At 32.6% G+C, this 19,492-nt stretch overlaps 9 protein-coding genes across 9 annotated transcripts; 7 read left to right on the plus strand and 2 right to left on the minus strand.

Annotated features, from left to right (window-relative positions):
• Positions 1-22: 22 nt before the first annotated feature.
• GO595_003412 (TBC domain containing protein) lies at positions 23-1,384 on the minus strand (the record flags this gene model as incomplete). Its single annotated transcript, XM_067916430.1, has 1 exon — positions 23-1,384. The coding sequence occupies one exon, from the start codon at positions 1,382-1,384 to the stop codon at positions 23-25; it is 1,362 nt and encodes a 453-aa protein (XP_067777213.1).
• A 397-nt stretch (positions 1,385-1,781) lies between these two features.
• GO595_003413 (Leucine Rich Repeat family protein) lies at positions 1,782-3,458 on the plus strand (the record flags this gene model as incomplete). Its single annotated transcript, XM_067916431.1, has 1 exon — positions 1,782-3,458. The coding sequence occupies one exon, from the start codon at positions 1,782-1,784 to the stop codon at positions 3,456-3,458; it is 1,677 nt and encodes a 558-aa protein (XP_067777214.1).
• Positions 3,459-5,388: 1,930 nt separating this feature from the next.
• On the plus strand, positions 5,389-6,711 carry GO595_003414 (GCC2 and GCC3 domain containing protein; the record flags this gene model as incomplete). The annotated part of the gene is made up of 1 exon (XM_067916432.1): positions 5,389-6,711. The coding sequence occupies one exon, from the start codon at positions 5,389-5,391 to the stop codon at positions 6,709-6,711; it is 1,323 nt and encodes a 440-aa protein (XP_067777215.1).
• A 181-nt stretch (positions 6,712-6,892) lies between these two features.
• GO595_003415 (EF hand family protein) lies at positions 6,893-7,414 on the plus strand (the record flags this gene model as incomplete). Its single annotated transcript, XM_067916433.1, has 1 exon — positions 6,893-7,414. The coding sequence occupies one exon, from the start codon at positions 6,893-6,895 to the stop codon at positions 7,412-7,414; it is 522 nt and encodes a 173-aa protein (XP_067777216.1).
• A 1,898-nt stretch (positions 7,415-9,312) lies between these two features.
• GO595_003416 (Ras-related protein Rab-14) lies at positions 9,313-9,927 on the plus strand (the record flags this gene model as incomplete). The annotated part of the gene is made up of 1 exon (XM_067916435.1): positions 9,313-9,927. One exon carries the CDS (start codon positions 9,313-9,315, stop codon positions 9,925-9,927), a length of 615 nt encoding a protein of 204 aa, XP_067777217.1.
• Positions 9,928-12,365: 2,438 nt separating this feature from the next.
• GO595_003417 (uncharacterized protein) lies at positions 12,366-13,724 on the plus strand (the record flags this gene model as incomplete). The annotated part of the gene is made up of 1 exon (XM_067916436.1): positions 12,366-13,724. One exon carries the CDS (start codon positions 12,366-12,368, stop codon positions 13,722-13,724), a length of 1,359 nt encoding a protein of 452 aa, XP_067777218.1.
• A 98-nt stretch (positions 13,725-13,822) lies between these two features.
• On the plus strand, positions 13,823-14,395 carry GO595_003418 (GTP-binding protein SAR1A; the record flags this gene model as incomplete). Its single annotated transcript, XM_067916437.1, has 1 exon — positions 13,823-14,395. One exon carries the CDS (start codon positions 13,823-13,825, stop codon positions 14,393-14,395), a length of 573 nt encoding a protein of 190 aa, XP_067777219.1.
• A 396-nt stretch (positions 14,396-14,791) lies between these two features.
• Positions 14,792-16,852, minus strand: GO595_003419 (ARF GAP-like zinc finger-containing protein; the record flags this gene model as incomplete). Its single annotated transcript, XM_067916438.1, has 1 exon — positions 14,792-16,852. One exon carries the CDS (start codon positions 16,850-16,852, stop codon positions 14,792-14,794), a length of 2,061 nt encoding a protein of 686 aa, XP_067777220.1.
• A 799-nt stretch (positions 16,853-17,651) lies between these two features.
• Positions 17,652-18,557, plus strand: GO595_003420 (uncharacterized protein; the record flags this gene model as incomplete). Its single annotated transcript, XM_067916439.1, has 1 exon — positions 17,652-18,557. One exon carries the CDS (start codon positions 17,652-17,654, stop codon positions 18,555-18,557), a length of 906 nt encoding a protein of 301 aa, XP_067777221.1.
• Between the last annotated feature and the right edge of the window lie 935 nt (positions 18,558-19,492).

Here is a 19,492-nt window from a genome sequence, read left to right on the forward strand (position 1 = left end):
TAATTAGATGTCACATAAAATATTATTCAATATTATTTATTTCAAATATCTTGAATTCATTTTCGAAATCAATCTTTCTTTCTCTTTCTTCATATTCTCTTGGTAAAGCTTTTTTCCTATACACCCAAATTGCTGTTTTCTTCAGTTCTTTGATTCTCACGTACCTTAATGGGTTTTCCCAAACATCTGAAATTTTTGTTTGACATGATAAATCATTATCATCAAATTGGAACAATGGGAACAAATGAATTACCATTGCAATCACAATACACAAGAACCAATTTTTTGGATCTGGTGAAGTATGAATATGTATCCAAATATCCCAAATATCGAAAACATTTTCACATGATCTCTTAAGCATAAGGACAATACCGGGATAGAAAAAGTTCAAGTTATTCATTCCTTTTCTCTTAACCCAAAGTACAAATAGTGGAGAAAAGGATTCCATATAATTGATAACTTTACGATCCATGTCAAGAGCACGTTTAAAAATGCTCATCAAATATTTGTCAAAACAGAGATTGTCAATTTCGGACACAAAGTACCAAAGAAGTTTCGGCATAAATGAGCTGTGGTCAATGATATTCCCATCATCATCAATGGGATAACCTTCGTCGTTCCATTTAGGAAAATAAGCAAGGATAAAGGGAACAACATGATCATTTAATCCTTGGATATAACCAAAAGATGGATTATATACAAGATATTGATTAAGAACTTGGGTAACCATAGAAGGCCCTGGCTTGTCAATATTGGCAAATGCTTTTTCTCGTCTATCAGTTCGTTCAACATCATTAAGTATTACTGAAAAATTGCTTCGAAGACTTTTGTTGTTTGGCATTTTCTTTGCTGTAGAAACCTGTGCACTAAGCCTAGCGCTTTCTTCCTTCCAATAATGTTCTAGTTGTTTCCGATCTTCAGAAGTTGAATTTAATTTATATGCTCCAATCGCAAATGGGATAACTGAGGTTAATATTTCGTGGTCGCATCCACATAAGAAAAGTCTGTTTTTAAATATGTGAGGCTCATTGAGAGTTCCTGTGCAATCGAAAAGATGTGGAAATTCTGCGGCGGTTATGGGGGTTACCCCATTGAAATATGATTCCGATTCTTTTTCGATTTGTTCTAGCAGCAGTGCATGCGATGCTTTAGCTGCACAATCAAATGGGAACTGAATATTTGAAATGCCTTTTGTTTTGTCTATTTCAAGAAGCAAATCTTTTGTATAATTAATGAGTGCTGAACATAATGATTCAAATGTGATGTCATCTCCAGATGGAAACTTCATTTGGATGTGACTACATGTATTAAATATGGGCTCTGTGTAATACGGATTGAGTTGAAGACCAAATTGACATGATTTATCATAGCTTGGTGATGCCATTCCTAAAAAAACAAGACGCTGAAAGAATATAAATAATGAAATCATCTTTGTTTTGGGAACCATAAACCTTTTGAAGTCAGGATCATATAAAAATGTTATTCTAAAACAATTATCTTCTTTGATGTTCAAAATTTTGATCTCCCTTGCTTTAGGTGAAATTAGTTTAACAATTTGTGGGTCATTGCTATGTATATTAAGTTTTTCTTTATAAATTGAGTATCTTGAAATTGATGAATAAGGAATCCAATATAACTGATTTGATTCTGATATGTAGAGCGAACCTTTCATATGTCCTTTCACATTTGTTTCATCAAAAACAGGTTCTAGAACATATTTGCTCATTTTTAAGAGCACTCAAAATCTCAAAAGTGACAGCGTATCGGCTTTCTCGTTATATATGAGCAGGACATTGTCTAGGAAAGTCCAACGTCCCCTCTATGAATTCCAAAGGACTGGACCAATAGCAAGACAACCTGCAGGGCATAAACCAGATTTAACTTTGTCTATTCAAAAATCACATGCAAATGATAAAAATTCCAATGATATCAAACATATTACAAAAACAAAAAATGTCAATACCCTTGATAACCTTTTCCTAATTTATATATTGGGATATTCAGAATTTGAAAAATGTACATCAATCAATGCATCAAGTCAAAATCTTAAAGCAATCGATTTAGAATCACTCAAATTATTAGTAAATTTGCAAACAGCGGATTTTAGTGATAATAATTTACCACTTGAACCATTTAGTATTCTTCCTTCATTAGAAGAGCTTGATTTATCATGTAATTCTATTATCAAATTTGAATATCAATCGTGTATAGAAATATGCGGTGACAGTGAAGTTTGGAATTCTCTTTATACACTTAATTTATCATTTAATAATTTAGAATTAATTTCAATTAATGATTTACAAAAAATTCCTCATCTCACGAATCTCGATCTTTCTCATAATTCTATTTCATCTCTTCCATCTAATCTTATTTACTTTAGTTCACTAACCACTTTAAATCTTACAAGTAATCTCCTTAATACAGATCAAACCTTTTTCTCTCTTTCCACAATTCCTTCACTTCAAACACTTATTCTTGATGACAATGACATTTCTTATATCCCAATACTTCAAACAGGTTTCACGTCACTTTCAAAAATCTCATTAAAAAACAACAAACTTGAAAATTCAGGTGATTTTATTTCATTAATTGATCTTGAACACATTAAAGAAGTTGATATTATAGGTAATCCTATTCTTCTTCGCCCTAAGCAACTCAATGATGCACGTGAAGCTTTCACAGCATCAAACATTGATTTAATTTTTGAATCAACACTTGAGAAAAATAAACCATTGAATTTGCCTTTACGAACGGTTTCTTTTGACCCGTTAACTCTCCCGCGCTTTACCAAAGCTCACAAGCGCGCTCTGAATCGCAAAATTGTTGTACCTGAAGCTGGTAAACAAGCTCGTACATCAACAACAGAAACTTATAGCCAACCAGATGATAATGTATTCATGACATCTGTTGGTGCTAAATCAGAAACAAGTGAAATTATTATTGAACCAACGCCTCTTCCAAACCCTAATGATACCAGTGAAGAAGAAATTAAAAACATTTGGAAAGAAATACCAGTTGTTAATTATGAAATGCGAAAAAAACTTGATGTTAAACATCGCCTTGAGTTTGTAACCGCATTTAACAAGCTTCAATTTCTTGTTAATCATCCTGACATGCGATTAATTCCAAAAGATTCCAAAGAATCCGAAACAAATTCCACAGAAAATGAGTTTGAGATTTCGCAAGACTTAATACAAGGAAAACCAGAAACGAAAACGAAGAAAAACACGAAAGTATCAACACAACTTGAAGCCGATACCGAATATACAAAAGAAGAGATCCAAAATATGTTACGTAGTATGGAGGAAAGATTGGAAATGGTCGAAAGGGATCTCAAAGCTGCAGATGAATCGGGTCAAATGGCCGTTGAAATTGCGTTTGAACAGAAGAATTTCACTCAATTGCATAAGCAATATGAAGCGATTCGATCCGAGCTAATTAACACGATAAATGGTTAAATTGTTTGTTTTTTTAATAAATATCGAATAAAAAATCTATTTTTTTCATCAAATGTAACAAAATTAATTGATTTTAAAGTCACTAATTTCGAAATTTTATTGTATTGTTTCACGTTTTTTCGTATAATAAGTCATGAAATTAGATGATTTAAGAACATTGTTAAATTAAATGGATTCAATTATGTTTTAGTACAGTTTAGTTTCATGCAAAAACACCAAGAAAAAAAAACTTTATCTTTTATATTTTGAATGGCTTTATTCAATTTTTTAATGGGAAAGCTTTGTTAATTTAAACTTAAAGTATGAAATACATAATATTACTTTGAGATCATTTTTCAATGTTTCTTCTTTTGATTGGAATGTCCTTATGTGGCGAATTATTAACCCTTTATTATAACATTGATAAAGACAATGTAAAAAGGAACCTCAAAGTTAAGTATGCAGAAGGTGATGAATATGGGAAACAACTGGATGAAGACCTTAGATCAAATTTTAAACACAAATATGTTTTCAAAGAAACAAAAAACAAAACTATAATTCTTGCAAATGAAATTGGAAAAAATCCAATTGTTGAAGTACAAATTGAAAAATATGATAAAATATTTGATATAAGAAATATTAGCGAACCAAAAAGATTTATTTATTTCAATTCAGGTAGAAATGAGATCTCAATTATTACTGATAATGAAACCAATTTAACAAACTCAATTTCGTTACTATTAGTTCAAGGTAAAATAAAGTTTCTTCAAAAATTATACGTAGATACACTTATTTTATCAAAAGATACATATGTTAATGAGAATTATCAAGCTAACAATTTAGTTGCAACAAACATTGATGTTCTTAAAAAGGCAAATGCAACAAACAAAATACTTTATACATCTATAGAAAAATCAATCATTTTCGAAGAAGATAAAATTAAAATTGACTCAAAAACAGAAATTCCACAAAATATTTCTTTAATGTTCACACCTTATAATTCAGAATCTATGAAAATAGAAATGATACTTCCGTCTAATGTTAAAAAGCCTATGCCATTAAATATATACTTCGAATCACCACATTTAATGTTTTTACATTTGGCTTATCATAAATTTTATGACGTGATCATATATAATTATAATTCTTATAGAAGAAATGCAACAATTAGTTTTGATTTTATTGGAAATTGGAGTGCTGTAAAGGATTATACATTTCATTTTTATATTAACGATCATAATCTTAAATATGTAAACTTATCAAGTATTCCAAGTAATATAAAATGTGTAACTTCTAATTGGTTACGTCTCAAAGAAAACCCTAAAACAAAAAAAGATTCAAACAAGTTTTTGATCATTATCATAATATCAAGTACCGTTTTTATAATTGCATCAATAATAGTATGCATAATTGTAATGTTGCAAAAAGATTAAATTTAAGATCATAAACATCTTTAACTCTATTTTTCTATTTTTAAATCTAGTGAAAGCGTTTATTTTTTTATTTATGATTAAATTTATATTAAGTTTTAAGAATGAATTTTTTTTTGATCTGAATAAGAATGATTAAGATTTTATAATAATTAATGAAACAAATATCCTATAAAAAATACGTAAACGCAGAATTACTTCTTGAAGTTATACCACTCATTATTGACTTTATAATAATTTGTTTACAAGCTAAGTAGCCAAAATAAAACATCTATGGAAATTCATATTGTCAATATTAGATGTTCAAAGATTTGTAATCAAAATTTTTAACACAAAGAAAAAGAAATCAAATAATACATATTTTCATATGTAAAATAGTTCAAATAATTTTGAAATGTGTTTTGAACCCGGCACGGTACTTAACGGCTGCTATAACTTTTTCAATATGGAAGTGCGGTTGATTAAAATTTTCAACGATCAATAATTGAATCTGTTGTAATCGTTTTCTTGTCATTTGACAAATGATTTTCCTCTTCATCCTTGCTTCGAAGGTCGCTAGCTATTGCGAAGACTGCGAACCATGCAAGAAAGGAGAATACTGGCCGCCAGATTCTACACACCATTGCGTCAAATGTCCAAAAGGTACATACAGTAATATCCGAGAGTCAAGATCATGCACTGCATGCCCTCAAGGATACTATGCTGATGAAGAAGGTTCCAAAGCATGCAAGCCTTGCCCTCAAGGCTATTATTCCAATTCAACTTCAGCAACTTCATTCGAAACTTGCATCAAATGCCCATATGGAACCACCAGCGAAAAATCCGAAGGTTCCACCAAATGCATTTCATGCAACCCAGGTGAGTACTTTGATGAAAATGGTAAATGTCAATCATGCCCAGCAGGCACATATTCAACTGTAGCCGGAACTTCAATTGAATCTTGTCAACCATGCCCAACAGGTACATATAGTTCTAGCGCCGGATCCACCAAATGCACCAAATGTCAAGATGGATATTATTCATCAACAGCTGGTTCAACCAAATGTACCGCCTGTCCTGGTGGTTACTATTCCAACTCCAGTGACCCAAGCTCATATTCTACATGCTTACCATGTCCAGTTGGTTATACAGGATTATCATACACAGGTTCAACACGTTGTTCACCATGTGCAGCAGGTACATACGCTGATGAACCAGGTCTTGATGAATGTAAGCGATGCCCACAAGCAACATATTCCGATAAAGGCGCATCTCAATGCACATTATGTCCAGCAGGTACATCAAGTGGAGGTTCTTCATTGTGTACACGATGCCCAGCAGGAAAATATGCACCTGTTCCAGGAAGTTTATGTGAGTCATGTCCAACATTTACATATTCGAATACATCAGATATGGATTCATTCATAGAATGCAAACGTTGTCCAAAAGGTTCAGCACCAAAGAGCCAAACAGGTGCTACTGGTTGTGAATGGTGTCGTCCTGGATATTATGTTAATTACCAAATGGCTACTTGCAGACCATGTGAACCCGGTAATTATTCAGATGAAGTCGGTTCAGAAGTCTGCAAACGTTGTCCAAAAGGTACATTCACCAAATATTCAGCTTCTTCAAGTTGCGAAGTTTGTCCCGCTGGTTATTATTCCGACAAAGAAGGTTCAAAACAATGTGAGGCATGTCCTGCTGGTACTTATGGTATTTCGAATGGCGCTGATTCAGAAAACTTATGTTATAATTGTCCATGTGGTACATATTCTGCAAAAGGTTCAAGTCAATGCACACCTTGTGAACCTGGTTACTTCCCTAACAAGGAACAAACAAGATGCGAAAAGATTGAAGATGATTAAATGAAACAATAAATAAAATTAATTAAGTTTGATGCGATTTTGATTGATTGGTCACTTCACCTACAATAAAATTTAAACGGTCGAAATTTAATTTGAATCGATTTTTGAACGAAAAATATTACAACGGCCATTCAAAAAGTTTTCGATTTTTGAGAGCGTTAACAACACTTCACTTTTGGAAATGGCGAATCAATACAATTTCCAAGTACAAATGGTTCAACCAATCGAACAACAATACTACAACGACACTAGAGAAGCATTTAATCTATTTGATCAGGATCATAGTGGATATCTCGATAAAAAAGAATTCGAAGCATTTTTAAAAGCTGCAGGTAAGAAAGAACATGCAAAATACTTATATAAAATTGTCGATTCAAATCATGATGGCAAAATTTCATTTGATGAATTTTGGGCATTTATGCAAACAATGATACAAATTCAGTTACACCGTGATTTATCAGGATATCTAAGAATGATATTTGATGCATGCGATCATGGTAAAGGTAGAGGACGAGATGGAAGGGAAATTAAAAAGGGTTATCTTACTCGAAAAGAATTTTTCAAATTCCTCGAGATAACTACTGCCAAAAAACACAACTTTTTAGATAACTTCTTAAACTCACTAAGATTCGATAGGAACGGCGATGGAAAAATTACTTTCGAAGAAATAATGACTCAATGCCGTTTTAACTTAGGTCTTTAAAATCATGATTTTCGAGCATTATCATCAGCAAAATAAAAATATTATTTGCCTTTGATTTTTTTGTCATATATTAATAAATAATTTTTCACAATCAAAACTTTATCCGAGTGGAATTTCGCCATCTTTTTTTATTTATATATAACACATTAATATCCTTCATCTATTATCAAACATTTTCATTGTGTTCAGTTGTTTTATCAAAGATATGAAGCACCATTCAATTTTTATATAAAAGAGATTTCGCTTTATTGGAACCAACGAATTAATACTATTTTCAACACTAAACTTTATTTAAAAGATCTTTCCCATCAAAAAAAAAAATATTGGATTTAGAGAAAATTTACAAAAGAAATATTATGTAAAGATATCATTGTACCTATTCTTTTTTTCTTTTTTATGCCCATATTCATTTATGACTTTTCGGACATCTGGAGCTTTTAGACATAAATCAAGAATTGGAGGAAGCCAATCAATTAAAGCAGTGTCGTTCGGAGAACCAAACCATTTAGGGATGCGAATAGTATTGTTTGGGAAGTAACTTTTTGCAGATCTATTATCATCGATCAAAATTAAATTTTGCTTTTTACGATTGAAAATACTTAAGTCTTTTTTAACACCTGCTGATTGAATCTCGCAAGAATCTCTAAACAACCTGTGATCATAATCAACAAATGGACATATTTTATCAAGGATTGGATTTGCATAATTTTTTTCTCCATATGTAAAAACAAAAATTTCAAACTGCTCTTTCAACTTAGAGAGAAAATTATCGAGTCCCGGTCTTTTGAAGACATAAAAATCTCCAAAAGTAAAATAATCAATTTTTGGATGAGGTTGAATATTACAACAATGAATAAGAGTTTCATCTAGATCAAGTACAATGGTTTTTTTACCTTCGACAATGGGTGGAGGTTCATAAAATTCAACATCTTCCATTTTCCATGCATGGAGAATTGATGAAAAAGTCCATCTTTTTTTTGTCCTTAGTTTAACTTTAGGTGGTGGTGACTTAAATACTTCCAGAAAGTTTTGGGAAAGCTGGCGCTCTGTGAAGCATTGGTACTCCATTTTTTGAGACTAAGAAATTCAGTTGCTTTGAAATTTGTAATTCACAAAACTAAAAATATTTTTTTAATTAAAGAATAATTACAAAAAATTTTAATCACACTTTGGGGGAAAAAAGAAAAGATAAAAAAGAATTTATTAAAGAATTCAACAAATCAAAAGATTAAAGAGAAATTGTTAGCCGATGAAGAAAAGGGTCGTAACGTCCATTTTACAACGGCAGATAATTATCTGATAATTGAAATTTGAATTGGCGAAATGTAAATCATTCAAAATGAGGCTTTGTTCGTCTTCTCCTTTTTGCTCCGGTATTTTTTGTGGTAGAACTCATATTAGTATTGTTTTTGAAGTGAGAACATTCAGTAATTTTGGAAATAAGTTCTTCATAGAACTAATGAATAATCTGGATAATTCAAAATATTAGAATTTCCTTCAAATATACGCTTTTTCGGAACACAAAGCATTAGTATTAGTTTTTTAGGTTCCCCATTTGTGGATTCAATTTGGAATGCTCTTAGAATTAGATCACGATCAGAGAAAACAACAGCATCCAAGTTATTGTGTAACATTGAAACAGCTAGAGTTGGTAAAAAAGAACCTTCACCAAGTATAGCTATCGGTGAAGAAAATGTGAATACCATTGATTTATCAGAAGGCAAAAAGCCCAAAATTTTTAAAGGACCTGAAATACCTTTCACAACTATCACAGTTTTTAGTGAACCGAATGAAATGCTCACATTTTTATGTTGTGTTTGTTCCCCAAACATTGGCGTGGCAAAACCGCCGAATTATTTTGTGGAATATCGTACAATTAACGGTTATGACATTTATTGATGAATACAAAGAGGTACGAACAATCTGTAAAAACGGTAATCGTTGGCGATTCTGGCGTTGGAAAAACTTGTATTCTCTCTCGCTTCGTTAGAGATGTTTTTGAGACAGATACCTCATCTACACTCGGCGTTGAATTTATGTCAAAAGTTATCGAAACAAAAAAGCGTAAAATTGAATTACAGTTATGGGATACTGCAGGACAAGAATTATTCAGATCAGTAACCAAAGCTTATTATCGTGGTTCAATTGGCGCGTTTATTGTTTTTGATCTTACAAAAAAGGAATCTTTCAATAATGTCCAACGTTGGTTAGCAGACGTAAAATCAACTGCAAGGCCAGATGTTGTTTGCGTTCTTGTTGGCAATAAAAGTGATTTAGTTAATGAACGTGATGTCACTTCTCAAGAGGCAGAACAATTTGCAAGCGAAAATAATATCCAATATTTCGAGACATCTGCTAAGACAGGTGATAACGTTGAGAAAGCAATGCTTTCTTGTCTCGACTCGATCGAAAAATTGATTGATGAAGGGAAACTTGATGGATCAATGGGTAATGACCCAATTGAGTTCAGTGAAGAAAATCCTGCTGAGCAAACAAAAAAGCCTTGCTGTTAAACCAATAAAATTCCTAAACATTTCTATTTCAAACGATACATTTTTGAATGCTTTTCGATCGAAATGTTCAGAATTATCCATCGCTCATCTTTCAAATTTCAATCGTTTCACATCAAAGAATTTTTACTTTTTTTTCTTTTTCTTCATAAAAATTTTCTTTCTTCTTTTTTAAGCGAATAAAAATGTGAAATGATAAAATAAATTCGACAAAAAAATTTAAATAAAAGTATATTAAATGTTTCTTTTATATAATTTCATATTTTTAGATGAATATACTTCTTTCCAATCACTTCCTTCCTTTATCATTCTTTCATTTTCGCCCACACAATTCAAAGCATATAACACTTTTGGTGCTATATATTTATTATTTTGGTTAGCAAGCAAATTATTTAATTCTTTTTCTTTATCGCTTGCATCAAATCCAACCGAATTTGCGATTGCATTACTCACAACAAACGACTGTTTACCGCCAAGCACAGCGACTGTGTCGTAGTTACTATTTGTAGTTACGAACACTGATTTTATTGGCGTGTTATCAGCGATCCATTTAGCGACATCGAATTTTTCTTGATCGAATATTTGTTTCTGCGAATCCTTAAGTCGCTTGAATCCTAACAATGTTGAAACCAACGACAAAACATAAATCAACGAAAGAATCCCAATAACAAACCCTTTAAGTTCAGCGTTTTTAATTCTTTTCGATATATTATAAAATATTTTTATGATTACAATCGATGATATTGTCATCCAAAATGGATAAAAAACAAAAACATTTTGCGCATTAATGAATTGAAATGTAAAGAGATTTCCGATAATAAATATAACAAAAGATGAGATATACAATGGCTTAAGCTTCTTGCCAACATAAAACCAGCCTAAAAAAATGGAAATAAATGGTAACACACCTAACGCTTCATACCACACTTGAAGATTTGGAAAGTATGAGCCTTGAAGCATGACTTCATGTGAAAATGTTTTCCTTCGAATCAAACTAAGCCGATTCGATCGTGGAATATAATGAAGTAATGGAAATGCTCCAACAACTCCAAACGATATTAATAATATGAGAATTTGCTTTTGGTAATTTAACCATTCTTTCTTATTCTGATATGGAAATCGGAGTAAAAAATAAACAATAAGATATATTACCATACAAAAGAAGACTTGGTGTTGAATAGCAGGCAAAAGACCTGTTACTATTCCAATAAAAATCATTTCGTTCATTGAAATATTTTTCAATGATAAAACGATCATAACCGCTAAGACACAACTTAATGAAAGTTGTGATGGACGATGTGCAAAGATATATTGAAGAATTGGATGTAACCATTGTGTTCGATATTTGCCATTTTCGGAAACAAAATTGAGGTTTTTGTCATTTCGTGGCTCTTTTTCAAACCAACTCCAAAAACCATAACCACCGGAGAAAAGGAACAAAATTAGAGTCAGTATAGGAAGGAATTTCCCTTTGAGATAAATGTGTGATAAATATAACATTTGATAACATATTGAGAAAAACATTAAAAATGATGGAACTAAAAAAGCAATTTTATCACTGGCAAATCCGATCTTAAGCATTGCAGAATGAACTGCAGTGAGCCATTTACTATATGAATGACATTTGTAACAAATTGGATTTCTGATTTTGAAGATATTGACAAAGCCACTATTTACACCTTGATAAAAGGAGTTTGTAAGAGCAAATTCTTCTGTAAAATCTTTTTCAATTAATGAATTACAGCTTCCAAATTCTTTAAAATACATTCTTGGAGTAAAATAAAAAGAAAGAACAATTGAAACCGAAATAAAAATAATGTTTATAATTGTTGGTTTTGGAATTAAAAATCTTTCTTTTGTTTTCTTCATATTTCTTAAACGAATTATGAATCCGCCAACAAAAAGAGCTGAAGTATGAACTAATAAGTTGAATTTGGAAAAGCGAAGATAAAATGAACACAAATAAAATATCAATGTTGATAAACCAAATCCAATTGGAATTCCAATTGACATAATTGCATATGTACATATTACTGATTGAAGCAAAAAATATGTAAGTTGGAATCCGAAATATAATTGGCTGCAAACAAGTGCAACCCAAAGCATCTGAAACTAATGCAAACAAACATTGTGAAATTTAATAAAAATTAGACAAAACATTCATCTTTCTTCCTAACAGCTCATAAAAATAACATGAAACCCAAGTAAAAACAATGCGTTTTTTAAAAATTTTCTTATTCTAGAACAGCGTTTATAATTAAAAGTAAAAAATCATTATAATCTAATCTTGATTCCATATTTTAGAAACAAAAAGCATAAGTTCATTATATAACAGGTAACTTGTTACCTGATAATTAAACCTCGTATAGGTGGTTGAAGACAGAACTCAAAAAACAGCTTTTAAACAATTTCAAAAAGAGCGGTTAACTGCCCAAACAAGGATGTTTGCATGTTCTTTGCTGTTTGCAATCGCAACATCAATCAATGTGAAATACGCGACACTAGAAGAAGCTAAGGAAGCTTGTAATAAAGGATTTACTTATGTATTGGCTTCCTCATCTCAATCATTTGAATTTCCAGCTCTTGTGAATCATTTTACAAACGCTGCCCATGCTTCAAAAATCGATGGATTTTTCTATATCATTGATTTAGCACAAACACCAATTCAACCAAGTGATTTGAATGCAACTCATTTCCCATGTGTTGTATTTGGAAGTGAGGGAATGTTCAAAAATGTCCAGTACAATGGAATTGAAGAAGAATACATTAATGCTTTCATGAGCACAAATGCTGTTTCAAAACCAAAAGTAATCAAAACCAAAGAAGAATTAAATCAATTATATAGCACTTCCTCAATTGCCCTTATTGTTGCCTTTGAGGGAGCCTCACCAGAAACATATCCAACCTTTTCAGATTTTTATATCAATCATTATCATGAATTAACCGTCGTTTATGCAGATCCATCACTCTTCGAAAAGCCTGGATTTTACCTTTACCGTTACGTTGACTCCGTTCTTGTTGAACTTCCAGACTTAACAGAAATGAGCGATCGCGATATTCCACAAGTTCTCAATAGAAACCTCTTCCCTGAGTTCTTGAAGCTTAATGGTGCTGTTATTGGCCAATACGAACGTGAGAAGCAGATCTATGTTGTTCTCATGCTTGTTATGGAAGATTTCTATCTTTCCAAAGAACAGCTTGAACTCGCAAGAAAGATCAAAGAAGAGACAGGACTCAATGTCACTTATTGTGACGTAGAAAACAGTCAAATTCTTTCCTTTAGATATGGACTTCCAGATTCATTAGATTCAACACTCGCAGTTATTGATCATAGCAAAGACCGCGAGCTCAAGTACATGTTAAAGGACCAACTCAATCTTGACAACGCGCTCAAACTTATTGACGATGTCAAAGAAGGCCGCGCAACTCCATTCTGGAAATCTGAATTTGAGTTAATCAAGTCAAACGACAACTTGACATCTGTAACAGCGAACTCTTTGCTCGAAATGATTGAAGCCAAAGATACATTTGTTATTGTATTGTATCAAGTTGCTTATGAGACTCTTGATGCCTACATAAATGCCACACAAATCCTTAAGCCGGAACACAAGGACGTTACATTTGGAAAGTTCTCCTTAAGATACAACGATTGGCCAATCGATTTGCCAAAGTCAAGTGAAGTTCCTTACTATATGGTATTCGTTAAAGGAAAGAACGTTTATGAGGGAACGATAGAAAATACAGCAGAGGCAATTGTCCAGAAGTTAACGGAAGCCTTGAACGTTAACCAAGAGCTATAAAAAATCAATTGGCTAGTTTACTTGTTTTTTGAAATTATCGTTCCTCTGAGGCCAAATTACTCAATTGAAAAGGGTAAAAATGGCTTCATTTCAAAGAAATGGGTTTGTGGGATTGGCTGATGAGCTTTTTCGAATGGCTTGGCCTCAAAAATAAAACAGGAAAGCTCCTGTTTTTGGGTTTGGATGACGCTGGAAAAACTACATTAATGCAAATGCTTAAAACAGGTAAATTTATGCAATATGACCAAACAAAAACCTATACCGTGGAAAACCTTACAATCGAAAAAATCAGCTTCTCTGCTTACGATCTTGGAGGTCACGAAATAGCACGTGAAAGTTGGGAACAATATTATATGGATGTAAGTGCTATTGTTTTCATCGTTGATGCTGCAAACCCAGCAAGATTTGCTGAGGCAAAAGTAGAGTTTGATAAATTACTTGCAAATGAAACAATTAGAAATACGCCAATTCTTGTTCTTGGTAATAAGATTGACAAAGAAACTGCTGTTTCTGAAATAGAATTAGCAAATGCACTTGGCATATTCAACCAAACACCAGAAAATGTAACCTCAGTTCCACCTGGTGTTAGACCATTAAGAATTTTTATGTGCTCGATCAAAAACAAATCAGGTTTTGCCCCAGGATTCAAATGGGTTGCTAAATTCATCTAAACACAATAATTTTTCAAAATTTTTCGCAAGTGTGGGTTTTAAACGGTCTCAATTTTCACGCAAACGATAGGAAAATTCAATAATCATGAAACCGTTTTCTCAGAAAAGAGCCATCGTCATTTTGGGAATTGGTGATTTGTAATAAAAAATTAAACTGCATAAACATTTTCAAGCAGTAAACCAGTAAAGTATTTTGATAATTTAATTATGGGTAAATTTTTGTTTGTTTGTTTGTTTTTTTTTTTTTAGACAAATGTCTTAGCAAAGTAATGAATTTCTTTGGCCAAGTAACAGAAGACAAGAAAAAACTCCAAAACTCAAAATCGACACATGAACAAAAACATTTATAAACTATTTTTATTTAATCCACAATCGCAATTATAATTATTATCTTCATCAATAAAATGGTTTTTGTGTATGATATTGTTTTCTTCTTATGTTAATAGTATTTCTTCTTTGCATCGAATGAATTGCCTTTTCTATTTGTTGCTGCTGTTGTTCATTATTCGTTTCTTCATCTTCCTCATTTATCGGCTCATTCACAACTTGTTCTTTCGGCGTTTCTATTGGATGAAACGGAATATCTGTGGGCGGCGTAACGGTCGTCGTTGTGACCTGAAGTGGAGTTGTTGAAGAGAACTTAGAAATCAAAAATTTACAATGAGAATTCATCGCTATTGCTAAAGGATGTGCGGTTTGTGCAGCATTTATGTCGGCGCCCATTGCTAATAATGCATTAACTGCACTAATGTTCTTGAAATATGTTGCATACGAGAGAGCACTCCATCCATTTGCATCAAGGCGATTGATTTGTCGTGAGTTCATACAAATTATAACTATTAATAATGGATTTCCAACACATGCAGCAGCATGGATTGGAAGAAAACGACCTGAGAGCTTACGGCCTAAGTTGTCATAGAGAGCAGCGACAAGAAGATCGAGTGGATTTTGTTCAGATATTGCTTTGAATGGATTTGGTACGGAATCAAGCTTTTGAAGGTACTGTTTGTCTACGTACTTCTTACGGATGAAGGCATCGCGCTCCTCTCGGCTTTGGACTTCGGTAATTTTTTCATTGCCAACATTAAATTCGTAATATTTGTTAAGTGGATTGTTGGGATAAAGCTCGAGAAGACGAAGGTTGTATGGGTTGATTGTATCTAACTTAAGTGAACGAACTACTGAGACATTTGCTATCGCACGATGAACACCAGCACATTGATCGCAAAGAGTCATATTTCGGTTCATAAGAAGCCAATTGGCATCTTGTTTACCACAATCTGCGCAATAATGTGGGGCATCTTTATGACAAAGAGATGCTGATCGTTTTTTGGGTGGACCACTTAGTACTTCAGCTATTCCTCCTTGGATTGCGGCGACCCACTCATCAAGGTCATATTGAGAAGGGGCTTGTAGCACGAAGATTTTATCCTTTGTGATCAGGTTAAAAACGTACGCGCGGTCTTCGGTTGTATTGAAATTAATTGAGACGAATTGAAGGGGTATTGAAAGTGAGGGGTTATGAGCGGTTTCCGGCGAAAGTGACGCGCTAATTGTCCCATTCATACAAACAAAGAAATACTTCTCCCATGTCTTGGTAAGTTTGCCTCGCTTACGCCAAAGGTATCCCTGCTTAGATTTGGTCTCGCTTGTAAATGGATTATTAAGATTTTCAAGTTGTCCGGGTATCTTTGATATAACAATGTCACGATTGATTTTACTTTGGGCATCAAGAGCAACAAGATCGGCTTGGGCATTATGACTGTCTTTGAGAACAATTTCACATGCTTCTTTCGTATCACGTAATGACTCTGTCGTCGCGTTTACTAGACTGAGAGCAAAAGAAGTGAAAAAGGCACCAATTGTATTGTTGATTTTTGCTTCTGTTTCATCAATGGATGTTACAAAATCGAAAAACGATAAACACGATGATTCATATGCTTTTGTATATTCTGAATATTTGTCGCTTTTTGGTTGTTTGCCTTTTCGAGGAACTGCAAGATATCGTTCTTGAGCTGCGTAATATTTATCTAATTCTCGGGCTTGTGCTTTTTGAGCTTCAATGAATGAAGGAAACTCTTTTTTAACAAACCTTTTCAGTTCGTTTTTGTTTTCATCTTCAGTTTTTTGGAAATGTGATTGTAAACTTTTAGATACTTCAAGAATAGAAGAAACCAATTTCCTGTAACTTGAATTAGTACAAATTAATTCGAAGCTATCAAACCCATTTGCAATGTCGTTGATGTTTTGGCATAATTGGAAACCTGTTTGAGTATATTGTCGAACTAATTTTGATATCTTTTTCAGTTGATTTCCAAGTTGATAAACTTGTTGGTAGCGCTCTTGGTGCTCCATAATAAACATAGGGTTATTGTGTAGATTTGCAAAAGGCAGTGGATCAAAAGACATCTTTGTTTGTTTATGGGTTGTAAGTGTCAGATCCGTTGGTATCGGCATTGTGAAAATTCAATGGCGACTGCGGCTAATAAAGCCAAATATCTGTAGCATTAATGTTTCTCAAAAAAACTGTAATCTATCTTGAGTAATGCATTATTTCCTTATAAAAATAAAAAAGCCCAGGAATATAGAAAAGAATTACATAAATAGATTTTTTTTACTTACAAATATAATTTATAAATCAATTGATGAATCATCATGAAATATACATATTATGTTAATTGCAAGTAAAACTAATTATAGTTTCAACTTATTGCTTTTAAAACAAAAACTAAAGACTTTTGATCATTTCCAAAAGTCATTTTGTGAAAATTTGAATTCTGGAAAAACATCATCAAAAAAGTGACATAATTTTACAAATGAAAAATTAAATTAACACAGAAATCTCTTTATTAATTATTTGCAATTCGAGCACCGGAACAACTTTTATTTATCAGCTGAAGTATCTACCCATTTTTTTCTAGTTTTTCTTTCCAATGATTATTGACCATTTTTTTCTATAGTTTTGTGTACACTGTAAACAACTCCCACACAAGTGCCAACACTGAAGTCAGTTCATACCCAACATTTAGCATGAAATAACACATCAAAAAAAAATAACAAATAACAAATAATTCCATTTAGAAATTGACCATCCTAAACTCATTCATTTCATCATCTAAGCAATCCAATTAACTTGTACGCACTAACACATAACACACAAAGACTCTTGCACAAATCCTGCCTCAGCTGGAGTTAGCCTTCGGAACGGTTAACGGTTATATGCGTTATCTGCCTCAAATTTGAATTTATTTAGTCTATGGAAAAGGAAAAAGAACCGAACCAAGCCAAATCAAACATAATAACATCAAAGCTTCAATCATCGTCTTTGTTGCTTAATTGTACAAACGAGCGTGCTACAAACATGTTTAAACATCTTTTAATTCACATTCAACAATATTTGAATAATTCATCAGAAGGAAAACCTACAACACAATTACAGAAGCCAAAAGAAAAGCCAAAGGTAGCTTCTCATCCGAATAATCAAACAAAAAAATCAAATCAAAATCAACAAAAATCTCAATCTTCCCCAAAAACTCCAAAAAAACAACCTATTCGTACTTCCCTAATCACCGCAAGTCCTCTTCCATACCAAATACAGATGCCACCAGTCAAGCGAATCAAAACTCCAGATTGGATCGAAAATAAAGAGCCTATATCACCACAAATTTCACAAGAATCAAGTCCACTTGTCCCTTTTGAAGAGTTCAACTTTGTAAAAGAGCATCAAATGATTGAATTATTTGAAGCTCGAATCATATCAGGAATCGAAGAAGATTTCTACCACCCTGCACAGGCTAGAGACCTTGCTGCAGAGTCGTTTGACGTCGTCATGACCAAAGAAGAGACAGAAAAAAGTGATCGATATCAATGCACAATGCTTCCAGAAAAGACTCCTTTGTTTTGGCCAGAGCGAGTTTGGGACACTCCAGAGTCAATGATGACCGAAGAGGAGTCTAACAGTCTGAAATCAGAAATCGAGACAATTAATATATTGCCGAAAGAATTCCCAAAACCACCGCCGCCAAGGTCGCCAACGCCATCGCAACACAAAAGATCACATAGTTCAAATACAAAGCGATCCAGACATAATTTTGTTGTACAGATTCAATTTGGATCAATTGATACAGATGACGATGACTTCACAGACTTTTCCGATTTTTAGTGTGTTTGAAATTTGAAATATATTTCTTACGCCAAACAATAGATTTTGTTGTTCATAAGGAGAAAATGAATTACATGTTTTTTTGTAAATTTTTCATCTAGTTCAGATATTTGTAAACTCTTTTTATATTTTTTTGAATCTTTTTTGCTGGAATCTAAAATATATTGATTAAAATGATGAAAAATTTGGAATATGTCCGTAAAAAGATTATGTAAGTTGATGCTCCAAAAAGAAAGTAGGAAATAACATGGAAAATGATAAATATGTTGCAATTATGAAGTATTTGATAAATAATTTAACGAAATAGTTCACCATAGTTCGAGTTTAGAACAACAAATAAGGTAATGAATGTAAGTAGAGAAAGTGTTCTAGTGTGCCTAGCTTCATGAAACATTGTTAAAATTTTGTGTCATGAATAAGACAATGTTTATCTCTTTAGTCTTCGACATGACAAAGTTTCATACATTGAATTGTAAGAGTGCAAGTAATGTTAGCAGTATTAAAATATTAAAATGAAAGAATTTAATTTTATTGACATGTTATGTGAAATTATCATGTTATGTTCTTTACTTGAAGACAAATTCGAGAAACTTCCTGATCTATCACCAACCCAAGTCTGCCTCTTTGACAAACGCGTTACAGCGTTTTGTATAAGCTTTCATGGTAATATTTTTGCGTTTGGTTTTTCTATTGGGAAAATTCTTCTTTGTGATTCCAGATGCTTAGAAAGCAAAAGATACTTTGATGGAGACACCACCGATATATCATCTCTTTCATTTTCGAGAGACACTCTTTTTATTGCGTCAGGTTCCATAAGTGGGAAATTTGTCATTCATTCCATCACAAGAAAAACAGTTGAATTTCTATATGAATTTGACAGTCCAATTGCATATGTTCAATATAGTCCCAAAGTTTCTACGTTAATATTAATCCTT

This window comes from Histomonas meleagridis (genome assembly GCF_020186115.1).
Source record: "Histomonas meleagridis strain 2922-C6/04-10x chromosome Unknown contig_20, whole genome shotgun sequence".
Classification (NCBI taxonomy): domain Eukaryota; phylum Parabasalia; order Tritrichomonadida; family Dientamoebidae; genus Histomonas; species Histomonas meleagridis.